We start from the raw sequence: 19,698 nt of genomic DNA, 5'->3' as shown, positions 1-19,698 counted from the left end.
TGCACTCCCCCTCGCCGGGCGGGGGCGCAGGCGCCATCTCGGCGCTGCCCCGCGCCTGCGCCCCGCAGCCCCACAAGATGGCGGCCGCCACCGCCGCCAGGGGCGGGACCCGCACATGCGCCCAGCGGCCGCGCAAACAAGGGGCGCCGCCGTCCCGGAGCCGCCGCCCGTGAGGTGAGGGCTGAGGGGAAGGGGGGAGGCTCTCGCCCGTTGCCTTGTCGGGGCTCTCCTGGTGGGCGGTGGGTGCCTCGTCCCTTCCCTTCCCCCAGCCTTAAGCGCGTCCTGGGCGGTGCCGAAGGGAGCGAGGGGCTCCCTTCATCGGTGAGGGCAGGCTGCGGGGCGCCCAGGTGTGGTATTTTGGGGAAACGGAACAAAAGCCCTCGGTCTGTGTCGGTGTGGGGTGCGGCTCGCAGGCTGTGCGGTCCCCTTGCTGCTCAGGGGGATGAGGTGTTTGTATTCAGTGATATCTGTGCTGCTGTTCCCTTGGCTTAGCTACAGGATGCTGAATATAATGCTTATAATGCTCCGGTTGAGGCATGAAGTGTTTTAAGGCTTCTGGATAAACTGGTAAACATTGTCAGTCTGTATTCAAATGCAAACTGCAGCGGTAGAGAAGTGGTTATTAGCGTGCTTTGGGGAAATGTCTAGATGCTATGAGCGTCTGCTGCTTAGGTCCTCCAGTACCTCCAATCTGATCGTTAATCACGCCAAACAGAAAATATGAGTGCGCTGGGAGAGCACTGATTTCCTTTGTCTGGAGGATGATACTTCAGACCTGATGTAATAGCCATCACGTTCTCATGACTCAGTTTCTACAGCTAAATAATAAAAGCTGATACAGCCAATAGCGGTGGCATTGTGTGCAGCATGTGAGAGATGCGTTTGTTCGGTTGGGCAAGTGGATTCTTCAGCTGCGCCGGTACCGCTGATGTGCTATAGAGCACTGCTGAAAATCAGTAATTGTCCAGTGTGCTGGTTTTGCCCAGCTGGGCAGCCCAGCTCCACCACAAACCGCTCTCTCACTCCACTTCCTTAAAGAGAAAGGGGGAGAAAATAGGATGAAGAGGGCTCAAGGGTTGAGATAAGGACAGGCAGATCACTCAACAGTTATCATAACAGGCAAAACAGACTCAGGGAGGGTCCCCCATGGGTGGGTGGCAGCTCCCCCCAGACCCCCTGCTCCTGCGGGGGCTCCTCTCCATGGGCTGCAGCTCCGGCCCGGGGCCTGCTCCTGCGGGGGCTCTCCATGGGCCGCAGCCTCCTCCAGGCCACATCCACCTGCTCCACCGGGGGCTCCTCCACCCATGGGGGGGCTGCAGCGTGGAGATCTGCTCCGTGTGGGACCCATGGGCTGCAGGGGGACAGCCTGCAGGGGAGCTGCTGCTGCCTGCCTGGAGCACCTCCTGCCTCCTGCTGCACTCACCTGGGGGCTTCAGGGCTGGCTCTCACCCCTCTCTCCCAGCTAATGATGAGCAACTAGTTTTTTTTCCCCCTTTTCTTAAATCTGCTGTCCCAGAGGCTCAACCAGCATCACTTAACAGGCTTGGCTCTGGCCAGTGGCAGGTCCTGTTTGGAGCTAGCTGAAACTGGCCTTTATCTAACGTGGGGCAGCTGCTGGACTCTTCTTACAAAGGCCATATCTGCAGGCCTCCTGCTACCCAAACCTTGCTACATATACCTAATACATCCAGCGACATCTTTTCTCTCTGTGCAATGCATGGTACTGTTTTCTGGTCAGAAGAGAAATAACATGTTACTGGGGCTGATTGAAAGCAAAATTTAGGGGTTGGGGGGGGGCTGAACATGATGTTACGTTGAAGTTGTCTGATTGCTGTTGGTGATAATACTGTTGGTGGCTTTTTATTGTAGTTTTTCTGAAGAAATTTTGTTGAACTAACAAAATATCCCTCTTCAGGCTAGGCAGTGTAGTTTTGCAGTGTGCCATGTCAGCTTTCTCTTAGGTGCCTGAAAACTTCTATTAACTTTTATGTTCATTCCCTAATTCAACCAGTAAATTTGCAGTGTCAGCAGCTCTTGCACTTTTTTAGTTGGATAATATGTTGCATTGGTCAGCAAGAATCATTTTATTTTTTATCTGACACCACTTAAGCTTTTCCCAAAGCTTTTGCTTAGTTACGTTGATTGCTGACCAGCTGCACGGGTAGTTGTACCCTTAGGTTTTTGGCGTGGTTTAGTTTTGTTGTTTTGGTTTGTTGTTTGTGTTTTTTTTTCTTTGTAGAGCCTCAAGCATCTAGTTTCTGGTCACTCTTAAGTATAGTGAGTAAGCACAGTGATGGAGTTGAAATAATGCAACTTTGCAGTGAACACAAAGACTTTCCTGATGACTGCAATAGCAGTCTTAATAAGAGGCTAACTTTCAGGAATGGAGACCTCTGTGTGTGTGTGTGTGAGGTGAGTGCACATGTGTTTCATTGTCTCCAAACCTGATCCCCTTCAGCAGGCCTGGATTCTGCAGGGATGATGGGTTGTGAGTGGATTGAGCTCTGCTAATGCCTACATGTATCAAGCACTACAGAGACTGTTTTTTAGGGATTTGTAAATATCAAAAGACTGCTTGTCATCAGACAAAAATTTCTTTTTGGTTAGTAAGTAATAATGAATTTATAAATTTTACTGTGCAAATTATAATGGAAAACTACTAATTGTGTATTTAGAGACACTGTCTTTGATAAACTACAACATAGACCGCTAGGATAGAGAATAACTGAAAAATAGCAAATGTGTATTATGTTCTCACTTAAATAGGAGTGCACTTAGAATTGCCTAACATTAAGTGCTTTTTGAACACTGGAGTATGTGCCTATTATCTTAGAAGTTATTTATAAGGTTATAAACAAAGATACTCGTTTTTTTATTTTATTTTTTTAGTATATTGACACACTTGTTACCCAAGAGAAGCAAATAATGTCATCTAGATGACCATGCAACAATTTTTATTTATCATTGCCTCCATTTCTTAAGATACACTCTTTGTGCAACGTGAAGTGCAGTGTTAGGAGTTTGCCAGGGACCAAGCCTCCTCTGACTGGGCCAATAACATAAGCAAACCTGCACTGTTTCCATTTGTGCACTTTAAACTTGCAGGGAAAGAAGGGTGTCTGACCTGGTGCTGATATGTGCTCGGTACTGACTGTTCGGTTCCTGCAGAGATTACCACAGAATAACACTCTGATACTGTTCCTGTTGGCTGTTTGGGATACTGGCTTCCTGAGTTCACTGTGATGGATACTGCCTGTTTGAGCAGTTTTGTTGTTAATCGTCCACTAAATAAACTTGGGTAAGGTAATAAAGAAAGCTTATCCTGTAATTATGGCATAAGAAAAAAGCTTTGAAAGCTGAAAGATTGGCAGCAAGCTTGTTTAAAAACAAACCAAACGTTTACCTAGAAAAGTGGCAAGAGTTGTCTTGGTGTGCCTTTTTGTAAAACATTAAGGAGAGCTGTTTTTCTGTCTTGAAGCTAAAGGATAATCAACAAAACGAAGGCTGCTGGCTGGAATAAAATGTACTTTTGCCATGCCACGTACTTGGAAGCCCTGGTAATAGGTAAGATCTTCAGTGACCTGTTCTTTGGTGAGATTGTCCGTCCATTAAGTGAGACACACAGAAGGACAAATGGTGTGATGAGAGTTGCTGATCTGCAGTGGTTCAGGATGTGTGGAGTTTGAAAGTTGTCTTTTGCATATTTCTGGCTGAAGATCTTGGAGTGATCACTCCAAGGCTTCTCTTGTCATCTGGCCTTGTCCTTCAGTCATAAGGTAGGCAGTGAAACTCATAACGAAATAGATTTAATTGGCTCAGTTTAATACAGTGAAAGAAAGTCTCTAAAACTGGTCTGTAAACTAAGTTAACTGATTTAACCATAACTATGTTCTCCAGTCTAAATTTGTCTTTCTGAAATAGAGCTTGCTCTTTGAGATGACTTCTGACATTAGACACTAGCTGTTTAACGCTGTACTGTACTCATTTTATGCTTTGATTTTTTTTTTTCCTGTTTTGAGGAGCACTGGTATATATCTTCCAGTCTCCTACCACATAAATACTTAACTTCAAGTGAAAGCATAAAATCTTTGGCAGACAGTGATTTAAACAGTACTTAAAACTTAAATCTTTCAACTTGGGGGAAAAAATACACAAAATGGAGCCATTAAGAGGTTCGAGTTGCATGTCTCCTGTACTATGTAAGACCTCAGATAGAGTTATGAATGTTGTGTCCTGTTTGTGCACTGCCCCTTCTGGTATGGTGGCATGTTTTTTTTGTTTTTTTTTTTTTTTTATGTGTCTATGCAAGGACCTCATCTGGATGAAAAATAACTAAGGAAATAAATAAATTTATAATGTTTAAATCAGCCAGGTCAGTTCTTGCTCTGCAGAATGTGTAACTGAGCAAACCATAACTGGAGTGGTTTAAGGGATGGTACAGGGACAAGTTGTTTGCAAAGCAGTTCCTCTAAAACCTGCAGTGCCCAGCAGTCATCTTCCTCTGCTTTCATGCTCTCTCCGTGCTCATACAAAATATTTACTTCCCTCTCCTTTCTTGATCATTTGGGTTTTTAATGCTTTTGTGGTTGGACCTCAAACTAAAATTTTCTACCTATTTTAAAAACTATGGTGGTGCTGCTGCTGGTTTGGGACAGTTAGAAGTATAATTCTTGAAACTGAGCGTATATTCAAAGTGAATGTAGTTCAGTGAAAGACATGGATACTAAAGATTACTTTCGTTTGAGGAAGCAAGCAACCATTTAACAAAAACACGTCACCAGAACCTCAGGGCTTCTAGTTCGCTTCTTGTTTAATGTAAATATTGGGACTGGCTGTAGGCAGCTGTAGCAAGCCAAAAAGAAAACCTGGTCTTGTTCCTATAAAAAAAGATCTCAGACCAGAAGGATTTCACAGTTGGCTGGTGATACAAGTGTTGAGAGCAGAGAGGTGAGATATGGGTAAGGTAAGGAATTACTGTTGTCTTTGTGTTGATTTGGGGGAGATGAGGCAGAGGAGTTGGGGGAAGGTGTTGGACAGCTGCTCTAGAAGAACTGAAGATCTGTGAAAAGCTTCAAGAAAGGGTAGTAAAAATAATGAGTAATATACTAGTTATTCAAAGTTATTTCAGCTGTTCAAAGTGCTTTATCACCTCAGAATCATTTTATTTCAAAACCGTAGGATTAACTAAATGTGACAACTGTATTGGCATGGAATGATGTATCATGGTAGATTTTCTGATTTTTTTAATAGAGATGATTTCACGTGTATCTTGAACTCTGTTATAGTTTGTATTACATACAATTTCAGTTCTGCAGTTCTTTGCCCTTGATTCTTTCTGTTTCAAGAGAGGTCAATGGGCCAGAAATGCACAGTGCGAACACATCCTTCTAATTAATTATTTAGCATTATAATCAAATACTGTGTGTACTTAATTCAAGGTTTGTCATGTCCTAAGAATGAAAAATGCCATGGATAATCTGGAAGTCTTTTTAAGTACAAGATAAAATTAGTTGAAATGTCTTGTTTCTCCCCTCTCTCTCTCTCAATAATAATTCTTAAATATCAAAGTTTTATTTTTGGAAAAGCTTCGGTTGTCACTGAGGTAGGAAAATACAACTCACTTCAGAGGAGGTCTTTAAGTCATCTTTATTGGTGATAGATGTCCATTTCATTGACAATTGGTTCTTTGTATTGCTTTACCACTTGGCGATTTTCAAATAACTAATATTCTGATCCCTGTAAATTGGGAGCTCAGTTTACAGGGCTGTAGGTCAGTGTTTTTTGTAGTGAATTAAGAGTCAAGCAGTAGGATTTAAAAATCCTTGCCAGGACCTTGTGCCAGGTTAGTGTGTTTCATGTTGGAGACCTGTTCTGGTGGGGAAACGAGCAAAAAATGCCCTCTGTTCTCCCTCTGAGTACATGACTTTGTCTGTTCAGCAGTCTGATCTGGCTTCTTGTGGTGTTAGGTGATTGTGGTCCCCAGAGCAAAGATTTGGGGAGTAGTGAGGGGTCTCTGACCACCACTTTTGGTCACAGCTGCTGGTCCATCGATCATAACATCAGCTGTACCTGGATGGTCAGGAGGTGTAAGAAATCCCTACAGAGTGTTATATCAGCTTTATGTATCTCTCCAATCCCTCAATTTTTCTAATAATCCTTCAATATTTATAGCTTCTTTGATCTCTCCTAATTGAGTGGCAGGTGAACATTACAGATCTGAACCATTGAACGAGAAGGGAAACTTTTTCTTTCGTGGAGTTAGGGGAAAGGATCTAGACCAGTAGCTGCAGGGTGGCATAAGTGGTAAGAGGATTTAAGTGTTTCTGTGGTCCCTAAGCATTGAGGAGAGACAGTCTGTTGAATACCATAGGGTGTCAAGTCATCAAATGCAGGGAGGCTGAAGTGTGCTGCAGGGATAACAAGGCAGCCCTCCACAGGTCTGGTTTCCAGAGGAAAGGAGTTTTAAGTAATCCAAATCCCCTTGGTTTACTTGAGGGAAATGTAAATGACATCTTGATTATGTTCTGGATAATTGCGCATTATGGGTATTGAGACGTGAGACAGATGTGGAACTGGGAAGCTCCTCAGAGTGACCAAAAGGGCATAACGTTCAGTGGCTGGGGATCTTCATTAAAGAAATGAAGCAGGATGTGTTGTAATACAGAATGTAACAGCAAATAGCTTTCTGGTGAGTTGGCGACTATCTAAAATGAGATTTTTTAAAATTTTTTTTTAACGATCTCAGAGTCTCATAGAAAATTTATGGGTTTTGGGTATGGTGGAGATGAAATGAATTACCATGCTGGATGTTTTTTTTTTTTTTTTTTTTTTTTTTCCCTCCTGGCCTTGGAGGAAAATTTCAGAGGAGGATCTAAAGGCAATGCATTGATCATTGTGGGGAGGAGTCCTGACCTCAACCTGCTTAAATGCACTGCAGCTCTGTGTGAAGATGACTGTCTCACCATGCTTCAGCTGCTTATCAGCTTTCTAGTCCCTGATACACTTCAGTTTTTAGCTTGTGTTTAGTTTTAACTGAGCATAGCTGAGAGTTAACTGCAGTTAACTTGGGAACTAAGAGAACCAATCTCTTTTTAAAGGTTGTGTTCACATGCTCAAATTCAAGCTTGACTTCCTACAGGAATTCCTTTTTTTCTTATTGGCATTTCCAGTAGCAGATGGAAACTTCTTCTTGCAACCTACTGCAGTTTAGAGTATGAGGTATCTGGGATTATGTAGGCATCATTTACTTATGCAATTCGTTTGTATTGCAAGGGTAACAGTGGCCTATCTTGTTTTTGTTTTTCCTGTGAACCATGTGGTATAAAATGTGTGTGGGGGGTGTCAAGATAGAAGATCTGACTTCTTGCTGGTTTAAAAACTTGTGAGTATGAACTCAGACGCATTTGGTTTTAAGAAGTCAGTCTCCGTTTCCTGATTTGAGGTGAAATTTTTAGTGTATAGTGTACTGAGTATGCTGTAGAACAGATAGAGGCTAACAGATTGCAACCATCTTCCTACCAGCATTCTGTTTGTATAGAGAAAATTTTATTAAAAAAGAAAAAAAAAATACCTCCTGGAAGTTGTTCTCAAATAATGAGAGCAGGTTGACATTGTAAATAGCAGAATGTGAATGAAATGCTGTATTTTTCTTTCTAGGTTTAAGAGGCCTAAAGCTTCACTAGAACTGTAACCAAAATGGACAGTTATTTTAGAGCTGCAGTCTGTGACTTGGACAAGCTGCTTGATGAATTTGAACAGAACACAGGTTAGTACCTCCACTGCCTTCCTCTCCAGCGTAGCAATACTAGCCAAATGACTATTACAGTGGAACTTGAAAGTAACATATGCATAAAACCTTGTATTAATAAATAGTTGAGATTTTAAGGTTGTGCACTATAGAAACCCGTGAGTCTAACAAACTTTGCTTTTGATCTCTTCTTGCTTAAAACAGATGAATGTGACTTCTACAAAACACCTCAAAATCCATATGACTCGAAACAACATTCATTTTCTTCAGACCTGGATGGCTTACAACATGCATATCCAACGCCCAAACTGCAAGAGGATGCTTGTAAGGCAACAGACAAAATCTCTCTAGTCAGCCATACTGGACCAAATGAAGGGATTCTGAATTACCCATCACAAAATGAGAAGAGTGTTGCTGGCCCTGATCTTCTGTCCACTGTGGACAGCAGTTCCTCAAAAGAAATTCAGGCTTCCACCCCAGGAAGGTGTAGTATACCTGTGTGTGATCTTGTTAATGACACTGGTAACTTGATTCATTCAGCAGGTTCCAGTGAAGATAATCAAAAGGTGCAGCCACATGACTCCCAGCCCAGTGAAGACTGTTTGCTTGGCTTTGGCATATCTTGCATACCTGTTCCTGTTTGTGTGTCATCAGTAAGTTGCAGCGGCGGTGTTTCAAGTACAGAACAGTGTGATGGGGACTCAGTGCTACAAGATGCAGGACACCTTAAAACAGAGGAGAGTAGCCCATTACCTTTAAAATCAGATGTTTTTGCTAAAACAACGATCTCAGAACCATGTGGTGATCCACACAGAACGGAATCTTTGAAGTGCAGTGAAGCATTTGATCAGGCAGAACAAACTGCTTGCCTTAATACTGCATGTGTCTCTGTAACCTCACAGAGTCCGAATGTATACAGTCCCAAAGATGAGACAGCATACGGAAAATTGTCTTGTGAGCCAGAAGATGAAAGTGCTTGCTCTGCAGTGAGCAAAGAGATGTTTGGAGGAAATGCCCTAGAAGATGAAGACTCAAAAGATCAGGGTGAAGATGAATCCATGCCTTCAGATCTGCCAAAGAGGCCTCAGTTGCACAAAAGCCATGCAGCATTACCTGGAAGTTGTGTTTTACCAGGCTCCACATGTCAAGCAGGGGCTAAAGTAGCCTTAGAAGAGAACATTACAGAGGAGAATGTAAATAGTGAAGAACTTGCTGGCAGTGAAATACTAAGCAGTATTTCACCTTCATGTGTATCAGTTGAGGATGTCCAGACATCACTGTCTGTATGTGGTTCATCAGTTGTAACAGAAGAAGTTAATCCTCTACCTCAGAATGAAATGGTGGAGGTTATTAGTGACAGTTTAACTATTCATGCTGGGAAGTCCAAAACGGATGCCTCTGCATGTGAATCCTGGAAGGAGACTGACTTGCATGAACAGGAAGAATATTCACCTAAAATCAACCAAAGTGTCGTGGAAGAGAGCGCAGGTGGAAAGATATGTGATACTGAGAATGCAGCTGATGACAGCGATTCTGAGCAAATCAAAGCTGTCGCTTCTGCTTTTCAGGAATATGAAGTTGAGCCATACGGTGTTGATACAGACTCTTACTACAATGAAAGTATTGGCCAAGTTGTGGCTGACTTCTCGGTTGAGGAGGGCATTATCAAAAGTGATACTCTAATAAGTGATGCTGAGCTTGATGAGTTCTTGTATGGACAAAGTCATCAGTCTAATTTGCCTTTAGACGATGACAGTAACTTGATGGAAGCTGGTGCAGAACAAACGCATTTAACAAATGTGAACCTAGATTTTACAGAGATTGCTGAAGAACACACACAGACAAAACTGGAAGATATAACTAGCATTAATAGTAATCCTGAAGTATCTCTCACTGCCAATAAACTGGAATCTCCAACAGAAGGGATTCATGTTCAGGATGTGACTGAGAATGGTAGCGAGGCACTAGTTTCGAAGTTTCACACTGAGGGTGCAAGGCCAAAGCAGTTGTTTGGCCTTCCACAAGGAGCTGCTGGTCAGAGACAAGTGAATCGAACAGAAATACCTGAGAGAGAGAACCAGGACGTGAATTCTGTTACCCCAGAAGTTCCCCTCTCAAGCACCAGCACTAACTTTGATAAAAATTCTGAACCTCCTGGGGAAAGCAGCACCGAAGCGGGAGGAAGCCAAACATCTGAAAGTGCAGAACCAGTTAAAACACCTGCAGCTCTTTCACAGAAACAGCCATTGTGGGTCCCTGATTCAGAGGCACCCAACTGCATGAGCTGTCAAGCGAAGTTCACCTTTACAAAAAGACGACACCACTGTCGTGCGTGTGGAAAAGTAAGTTATTGGTGAGGGCGTCCTTTGGTATTGTAGGCAAATTTAAGTCTATTAAAAGACTTTTTAATAATAGGGTTGTAAGGAAAAAGTTATTATTTTATCTTCCATTACTGGCTAGACTATTGTTCTTAAGGAAGATAGGACAATGTGCACTGCCTAGTGATTACTACAATGAATCTTTTTTTTTTTTTTGCTCAGTTCTTAAGTATTTAAGCTCTAAAGATGGAGACGATGATGATCGGAATTCAAGTAAGTGAATCCATGGCTCACAATATCCATGGCTCAGGAAGGATCGTGTCCTTTGAGGAGCTGTGACAGCAGTAGCCATGCAAAGGATTTATAGTCTAAGCCTGTCCTCTGTGCTTAAACGTATGTGTAAATTTCCAAGAGAGCTGTCAGGGAGGGCAGGGGAGCAGGAAGAAGTGTGCTACTTCTGCTGAGAGAATGGTACTCTGCAGGGAGTAAATAACATCAAAGCTTGCTTTTAATCAAAAATAAATTTCCTTGTGAGCTACTGTGGTTTATGTACTTGTGCATAAATGCAAATATTAATAGTACTAATGAACTGGTTTTTCAGCGTTCCTCTGCAGGCTTTATGGGTGAGGAAGTATTGCAAAGGCTAGCATCAGTATTTGTTAACTTCTTGCATACTCAGTTTTAAAAGACATTCAGAGAGGCTTGCTTTATTTTATTTTATTTTATTTTTTTGGCCCAGAATGCTGCTTTTGGTGCTGTGTATTTAAGCCATAGTCCCCATTTACTTGCAGTAAACGTACAGTAAAGGGTAGGCGAACAGTTTGATGCCAGGAAAATGAAGGTTTTGTCATGATAAGCTAAGAGTCATTGAACTTAAGCAGTTGGCAGTATACCCTGCTGAAGTTATGCAACACTTTAAAATACAGTTCTTCAGAGTAGGCTTCATTTTAGTCATTTGGCTGTCTACACTTGCCATGAGATTTCTTGCACGTCCTCTGGAGAAGGAGGACCCTTCAGTACACGCTGTTGTTCACAGCTAACAGCTGCTAGTGTTGCTAATCCTGTGTGCTAACGGAGGATGTCTTGGCATAAGAACAGCATAAATAAAGGGAGCTTCACAGTGTAAGTGCATTGGGAGAATGGGTAAAGGCTCATAACTGTTGCAGATAATGGTGTGCTATGCAGCTCTGTCATAGCTTTTCTGAGTGTGCCATAGCTTACTGCTTTGTCACTTGTCTTTAAAGACAAAAATTACCTTCCTCATGGCCCCGTTGTGGGTTGTTGTGTTTTCTTCCACTTGCACTTAAGAAGAAGCTGGTATAAGTGCATAGTTGTCCTCTCTGACCTCTGCTAGAGGAGAATTGTATAGGTACATTTTTTCTTCCTAGTACAACCAAAATTTCTTTGCTCAGCGGCTTCATTTTCATCACTTTTGCCCTGCCAAACCACCTGTCCCTTAGTTCTCCACCTCTCGTCTCCTGTGCAGGAGGGTTAAGTTGGTTCCTGTGTTGATGGTGCCAGTGGCACCGAGTGTAAGAGGAGAATGGCAACACCAAGGCTGCACTGCTCAGCATTTGGAGCCTTAAGGTTGATTGCAGCTGATTAGCAATTAATCCTTTCCAGTTCCATTCTTAACTTCTTTACTGAGCACGTGTTTTTAGTTGAGATAAATTAGCTGTGACATTAATGCAGAAGCAACTGGAATAGTTTCTTTTTTTGGGGTTATCTTGCACTGATCAAGTGTAACTGTGCTTGCAGTGGCTTTTCCTGCTTGAAGAGTTAACTTACAATAACCACTTTTTTTTTCCTCTTTTACTGCTGTGTTTTTTTGTTTTTTTTTTCCCCTTAATCCACTTTGTTTTCCTGGAGATAATTAGGAATAGCAGGAGATTTACCGTTGCCTCCACTTAACTGTGATAAGGCGTAGAAGGCTTCTGTCAGACCAAGGTTTGAAAAACTATTTTTTGTAAAGGGTAGTATTAAATCTAGAGTCCGTGTATAGCTAAAAATAGTAGGACTTCTTGAAAACTTGCAAGCTCCCCCAGGAAGAACATCAGGTAAAAGCAAGAAAAGCACCAGGTATTTGTAGGAACTTGCAGAAAAACTAGAAATGTAATTCTTGAGTGGATTGTACAATCGCATGGCATGGTCCAGACTAAGAAGTTACCACCCCACCCAGCCCCAAATCTGTGCTTAAAAATAGACAAGATAAATATAAATGTGCGTGCGTATATCCTGTTTAAGTGTGAGAGTGTAAGCTGTTCTTTCAGAGCATGATCTTTAAGTGTTTGCTGAAGGAAGCTAGCAACAAGAAAGTGACTAACATAATTCTTTCTGGCAGAGTAGTGGAGGCTCCCTAGCTAACGTAATTCCAGAGCCAGCATTATTAGGAAGTTGTTTGGGAAGCACTGAGCCTTGGTTCGGGTAGTTGTCCGAGAGATAGAAGAGGTGGCTTGGATTCTCCCAGATTCATTGTAGTGCAGGTATCAGTGCTGCAAGAAGAATGGTCTGGGGATGGATCTCTGCTGATATGGTTTCAACACTACCCGAGTCCTTTTTTTCTGAAGATCTTGAGATAGCATCATAGATGTCTTCCATGGGAGATAGCTTGAATACTAGGCTGCAGAGGGTCTGTAATCAAACAAATGTATTTCTTGGAAGAGCTTTCTAATCACTATGCGATTATATGCCAGATGCTTCTAAGTATGGTCTTAAAAATAAAAGAATTTTTAGTCAATCTGCGGGCACCTGGCTATATGTAATTTGATCTGTCTACAGGAACAAGTTTTATGTGCTGCTCTTTTTCATACCTGGATGAGAAAGTATACTGGGATGATGCTTTCTGTGTCTGAATCTCTCTGTTCCAGCCGTAGCCCTGAAATAAGCTACTAATACAGTCTGTGCTCTCCTTATTTCCCATTTGAGACTAAACTGTTCCATAATATGAAGGAAGACAATGTTATGTAGTCTGTTGGGGATATAATAAAATATTTCAGAAAACATCATGCAATCTTAGCTTTTAAGAAGAGATAGCTGGCAGTTCTTATACAAGACCAAGAGTTGCTTGGAATATTATTGTACCTTAATTTTTTATTTATTAAGTAATTCTTTCATTTATTTTTAAGGATTACAGCACTTTCAGCAGCTTTCCTTGGAGAAAGCAGTTGATGGAAATGTGCAAAGCAGCATTTCGGACTCTTTGCAGGGCTCCAGCAGATGCTGGACCTGAAATTGTGATGCTAAATGTGAGCTTTGGGGGGGTGTGGAGCTCTGATCCAACTCTTTAGCATGACTTGGCCATCTTCCCTATCAAAAGGTTCTGCCGAACATCAGGATCCCCTGAGGAAGTGACGGGTGTATGTTTTGGTTAAAGTGGAGCTATGATGTGCAGTATCCAAAGTGCTACCCTGGTTAATGCTGCAGAGCAGTTCTGTGGCACAGCATTCATTGATGAGTGTTTCAGAAGAGCAACGGGATGTTTTTCAGAGCCTTTTTCAGAGTTTCCACTGTGGACAGACTGTGATGCAGTTTTTGGAAGTAGGGTAGGAACTCCTGATCAAAAGCAGACCTGGCAGCCTGAACCAAACTGTGGAGCTTTAAGCTTCCTGATGAAAATCTTTCTATTCTGGTACTTTCCCTTCTCTCAGCACAGAAACATGTTATGACATGCATGTGCTAAAATGCTTTATGTGTGCTTTGTGTTATTCCATCTGTTTAAGTAAAACAGGTAATAATAGGAACTGAACTCAGGAAATAGTGGGGCTTTGCTCATAATGCTTAATTGAGTCCCTTTCTTGTTTAGGTTTTTTGTGGTGCTTGTTGCAAACGAAAGTGCAAACTACAGTACATGGAGAAGGAAGCAAGAGTCTGTACTGGCTGCTACAATGATATTAATAAAGGTAAAGAGTGTTTTTTTTGTTGTTGTTTTTGTTTTTTAGTAATTGCAGTAATCATTTAAGGAGAATATTTACAACGAGTATCTCTTTAACTTTGTGGTTTCTGAGAAGATGCCCTGCTTCAGTTGGGGTCACCTGTGGCAGGAGTCCAGGAAAAGAGATTTCTGCCCCACCTTCCCCCAGTCACCACAGGAGCTTTATACTTGTTGAAAAGGCCGTACCCCTGCTAGTTCTCACGTAAAATGGGCAAATAACGTGTAGCTTTTTGTCCTGATGTTCTTAGAGGTCACCTTAACAGTACTACTGTAATTGTATCATAGGTTAACTTTTTGTTAACTGAGAGCGAAGCGTAGATGCTTCATGGAAATAGCCGGACAAAACTGAGATCCTCGTTAATAATATTTAAATAACAAGTTGAAAACATACCAGACTTTTTTTTTTAAATGTACCACCTGAATGAAATTTGGCTTCAAAAGGTGATACATCTGCACTGAGGTACAGGGATTATATGGTTCATTGTAGTCACTGCAACAATAACGAGCTCTTTGAGCAGGTCTCTTTATATGTTGGGAGTGAATTAGGCAAGTGGAGAGGTTGAAAATCAAGCAATTTGGATTTTCTTCTGAGCAATAGCTTAAACATTCACTTCTCACAACTAACTAAATTGTCTACTGTTTTGGCAAAAAAAAATAAATCAGTATTACACCTCAAAGTAAATGTATTCAATTGTAAAATTGTAAAATCTAACCACTTCTTGTTTGTTTGTGTTTTTTTTGTTTTTGTTTTAGCACAGGCATTTGAAAGGATGATGAGTCCAACTGGTCCTCTTCCTAACTCCAGTGTCTCCTCTGAGTGTTCTGCTGCACCTTTGCAGGAAGCCCAGATACCTGGTAGTGCTAGCACTCCCTCATCCTCTGCATTGTCACCTGTTTCAGTGCTTAAACAACCTGGCATTGAAGGTATGCTAAACATAGTATAATTTAACAAACACTTTTTCAAGTTCTGCTTGGAAAGAGTTTGCTGTATCATGGATACATACTTAATACACTGATGTTCTTTCTGAGTCTCAAACAAATCCTGTGAACTGGGATTTAGAGGAAGCTTACAGCTCCTAGTTCAGACTCTGTGTATGAGCCTGACCAAGTGTGTCTTACATCTCCATTTATGAAATGTGGATATTTGTTCTTTTCACTGTCTTATGTGCTTATACAGTAACTTCTTTTTTAGTACAGATATTGCTGTAATTGTTTTAATATAGCTGAGGATATTTCTGGCTTGTGTTGCAACTGCCAGTTTTACAGTAAACAAAGTATTCCCTCCCCCCCTTTTTTTTTTAAGGGAAAAGTTAGGGAGCAATGATCAGTGACTAAATAGTGTCTTTGTTCCACCATTATCTGACTTTCATCAATGAAAATAAACTTTTAACAACATGATACTCTAATTTTTTAGAGTATTTCACCTTCTAGTTGTGATATGCATTTCACTCTTACCTAACTACAGAGGGATGATGGGATGACCGAGGCAATGATACAAATAACTATAGCATGACATCTTCCTCTGCTAGTATGATGTCTTTTGCATGTGCTCACCTGATGGGAGAGACTGGCTGGAGTCAAGCTGCCTACTTGTGCTTGGTTTCAGTGAGCAGATTGTCTGTATAACTGGGGGGAGAAGGGGCTGCATTTGTATCCCTTTCAGCTGTTAGGACAGTGAAAATAATATGAAGTCAGTGTTGTTTTCTCAACCTATCCTAGGGCTGTGCCCCAAAGAACAGAGGAGAGTTTGGTTTGCAGATGGTATTTTGCCAACTGGAGAAGTGGCAGATACAACAAAACTTTCATCTGGAGCAAAGAGGTCATCACAGGACCTAAGTCCAGTAAACCCTGACTTGCCAGAGATGCATATGGTATGAATTAAGAAGTGTGTGTAGGTGCATGAATTCTATCTTGAAATAACTTTGCTTGCTACTGATTGGGGCATATGTCAACTTTAAAAATGATATAGCTGAATAAACTCCAAATCAAGCTTTTCCTGTACAGGCTTTGATTAACTATTCTTATGAAGGTGTCCTCAGCCATAGCTCTAAAATCTGTTATTATTAACGTGCTTATAGCTTTTTCCAGTGGTTATCTGTAGTTTGCTTGTTAAACTAAACTAAACTGCTGTACAAGAAGCTGATTAATGTCCTAGAGTACTATACCATAGGGTGCAGCAAAATCAGTATACTGCTGCTGCAGAATTAGATTTTACATAACTCTAATGTAGCAATAATTAAGGATTTATTGTATTTTTATAGCACATAACAAAGTTAGATTACATGACTTTTAACAGCACTTGATGAGTGTTTTAGAAAGCTGACACAAGTTTTAGAAAATTGACACAATGATCAAGGATTCTACAGTAGAAACAGGGGCTTAAAGACTCAAGGCTGGCAAGGTTCACCCAGGACTTACAGCAGGGTCCTGGGAAGTTTGTAAATCCAGTTGCACACTTCCAAGAGTCCCTCTTAAAGTAAGTTTCTCACCCAACTCCCCTGTTGGTGCTTGTCTGCAGGTGAGCTTGTTCCTTGAGGAGTCGGGCCTGTAAGAGGTACTTCTTCTGGGATCCTCCCAGCCTGGGGGGACATTGGGGGTGATGCTTGCTGAGGTCCCCAGAGAGCTCCAAGAGTTCTTGCTTGGGATCACTATTTATAGGATGGCGAGGCCATTGTGTTTTAGACAGTTTTCCAGGATTCAAGTCTTTTTAGCTTTTTTTATAGGTCATTACTGGCTCAGGTTGTGCAGTCCCTATCCCCTTAGCACTTAATTGTGCCATTGTCAATTATCCGCGCCACAGGGCCCCCCAGAGCCAGTCACTAAGGAGGCCTGATCACCCCATGCCCATATTACATTAATAGCCGGGGAGCGAGGCAGCATAAGGCTTCACTCCTCTGTGTAAGCAGAGGAATGGGGCTGCTAGGGCTTTTCCTTGAATTAGAGATAGCAAAGGGATGAGGCACCATATTGATTAGATAAAGTGATTGATCATAATCGAGCTCAAATTCCTTATCACGTTGTTTCCTGGACTCTGACGTGGTTCCTCATTTTCCCACGGTAGGCTCCCCAGAGCATCAAGCTCTGCCTGGTGCTCCACTATTAATGAGCTGTCCAATTCAAGGAGCAGTCACATTGAGACCTGCTGCATGCAGAATCTCAACAGCTACAGGGTGTATAATATGTAAATCAGCCTTATTTCATGAGGCAGGGATAGCAGTAAATGTGATTCCGTTTGAACAAGGATTCCACTGAGTCGCAGGTGAATCTGGCTTCCGCAGTGACTTGGAGCCTGAGGAGCTGTTCAGAGTGACAGTGAAGAAGTGCAGAGATTTTTGATGGGGATAATCATGCCTCACACTTCTGTTAGAGGAAATGTGCAGTGGTAGAGGTAATGCTGGTGCTGTTCGCGAACATGTATGTCTAGAAAAGCTCATCAGGAGCTCTTGAAAGAAAGTAGGCCTCTGTTGGAAATGAAAAGGCCCCCTTCCAAATCATAAAGATAAACCGAACAGCTACTGTAAGTGATAAAGGGACAAAGAACTGAGTCTAATTGTTCTGTGTCCTGGACTCAGTGCTGTTTGTTGTACTTGCAGAGGATAAAAAGGGTGAAACAGTTCAAACAGTGAAGGCAAATATATTCCAGGTATTAGTGAACTGGATGTTAAATTATGTCATATGCCTTGAAATGCAGGTTTAGGAGTGTGTGATTTGCGGCTTATTAATGGTACATTTATTACTGTCTCACTGAGTGGATAAGGCCGGTTTATGGTCAGTGGTCAATCTGAAGAAAATGATTAATTAATTGTTAAAAAGGGAAGTAAGTGGATGGGAAAAGAGAAACAGAAGTAGAAAATCATTATGACAATAAATGCATCCATTACTGCTCTCAGAACTTGAATATACCTAGCAGCTCTTGCTCTACCCAAATTTGTGATCAAAAGATAGATCTTGTGTTCCATTTTGGGGAAAGAATAGGGCATTTTCACTTCAAAAAGATGAGAAACGTCTAAAATTAAACGTGGCATGGACAAAGGAAACAATAAGTTGGTCGTTCCTGTGTGCAGCTTTCAAGGTTGAAACAAACCCTCCATAATGCAGCTCTAAGGCTCAGGATGTACTTTACCAGAGAGCATGTAATCCTGAACATGCTGTCACAAGATGCTATGAAGGCTGAAAGTATAAAGTGATAGACAACACCAGCAAGTGAATTTGTGGGGAAGAAGTCTACCAGAGGCCCTTTTTGTCATACCTCTTATGTTTTTGTGCGTGTTTGTGGGGTTGGTGGGTTTGGGGGGTTGGTGTCTCTCCCCCACCCCTTCTGGCACACACATTTCTCTAAGCAGGGGATTTGATGGAAGCTGAGGGCATACCAGGAGAACTATTATTGCAGGACAAGCATAGAGTTGTTAGTTTTTTTCTTGTTAAAATGTGGTCTTTCCTGTTGAAATAGGATGCAAGTCTACATGGATTTGTAGTGTGATTACTTAGCATACATGAAAGGTGATAGATCACCTCCTCGTTTGTTTTTTGATGACAATTCATATCATAACATGACTGTGCCCTTAGCTTGCCATATCTGCTTCACTGAGGGAGCAGCATAGCTTTGACACCAAACTAGAAGTGACTCAGACTGTCCAACGCTAGACTCCTGTTTCTTTTCTGATGTGTTCTACTAACAGCTGCTTGCAATACTGAACGGATCAAAATGAGGACAGATGACAATGTTCAGTAGGTATGAGTGAGGAAGCAGTAATACAGAACAGATTGCTTAAGGGATACTGATCATTACTGATCATAAGACATTGTTGATGTCTTAGATCTAACGATACTAATACAACTAACTTACAACACTGGTAGGATTTTTTTTGTTACCAAACAAATTAGTAACACATCTTCACCTAAGATAGGGACTAATGTGACTTCTAACAATGGGGGAAAAAATGCAAGAGATTTGGTGGCATTTCCTATAATTTTTGATAGATTTCTTTCCCAATGTGCTTTTTGCTTCTAGATTGCTAGTACAGAAGTTAAGAGTTTGTTGTGAGACTAGAGTTTAGATCTTCTTTTTTTTTCTCATAGGCTGCAAACCCAGAGGAAGATGACATACTAACTGATGTAAATTCAAAGCCAAAAGAAGAAATGGATGTTGTTACAAAAATGGAGGGACTAGGTCCTCCTGTTCCTTCAGAACAGGATGTGCAGCAGGCTCTTTGCGGCCAGAGTGAGATGGCACATATTTATAGATCCGTAACTCCAGGAACTAAAGAGAGTTCTTCTGCTACAGAAGATGAGAAAACTAGTTCCAGTTTAGTTGATCGGACTAAAAGTGATGTGCCTGTTAGTCCTTCAAGTTACAGAGCACTTTGTGGTGTTGAGAACTGTGTCCGTAGAGAAATCAGCCTTGTTCCTGATGGTGACAAACTCCCACCACTTTTGCTTGCAGTGGGTGAAAAAGGAAAAGGTAAAATTCAGATAAGTTGTACTGTATCACCAGATGCAAAATTTCTAAATATTACCATTTATGTATATAACTTACATTTTAATACTACTTTAACTCTCATCTGTGCACATTGGATTGATTGTTTGTTAATTGAACATGAGTTATTAAAATGTCAGAATGTTATGAAAATAGCACTTCACCACTTAAATGCATTATAGTAGTGACAGTTCTCATTGTTTGTAATTGACAGTACCAGTATACA

General features: G+C 41.5%; 1 protein-coding gene across 5 annotated transcripts in view; it reads left to right on the top strand.

Annotated features, from left to right (window-relative positions):
• Positions 1 to 20: 20 nt before the first annotated feature.
• Positions 21 to 19,698, top strand: part of ZFYVE16 (zinc finger FYVE-type containing 16) — a 32,312-nt gene continuing 12,634 nt past the window's right edge. The window contains exons 1-8 of one of the 5 annotated variants that reach the window (XM_072031157.1): positions 76 to 174; positions 3,479 to 3,564; positions 7,657 to 7,765; positions 7,952 to 10,089; positions 13,868 to 13,964; positions 14,750 to 14,920; positions 15,692 to 15,867; positions 19,076 to 19,457. In XM_072031157.1, coding sequence (XP_071887258.1) covers positions 7,696 to 7,765; positions 7,952 to 10,089; positions 13,868 to 13,964; positions 14,750 to 14,920; positions 15,692 to 15,867; positions 19,076 to 19,457 — 3,034 coding nt within the window. In that variant the 5' untranslated portion in view covers positions 76 to 174; positions 3,479 to 3,564; positions 7,657 to 7,695. Of the gene's footprint in view, positions 175 to 204; positions 348 to 3,478; positions 3,565 to 7,656; positions 7,766 to 7,951; positions 10,090 to 13,867; positions 13,965 to 14,749; positions 14,921 to 15,691; positions 15,868 to 19,075; positions 19,458 to 19,698 lie in introns of those variants that run through there. The other 4 variants (XM_072031160.1, XM_072031159.1, XM_038169820.2 and 1 more) reach the window with 4 other exon arrangements.

The sequence above is a fragment of the Anas platyrhynchos genome, chromosome Z (genome assembly GCF_047663525.1).
Source record: "Anas platyrhynchos isolate ZD024472 breed Pekin duck chromosome Z, IASCAAS_PekinDuck_T2T, whole genome shotgun sequence".
Lineage (NCBI taxonomy): Eukaryota > Metazoa > Chordata > Aves > Anseriformes > Anatidae > Anas > Anas platyrhynchos.
The sequence above is the reverse complement of the archived record's forward strand: the minus strand, read 5'-3'. Positions and strand labels throughout refer to the sequence as shown.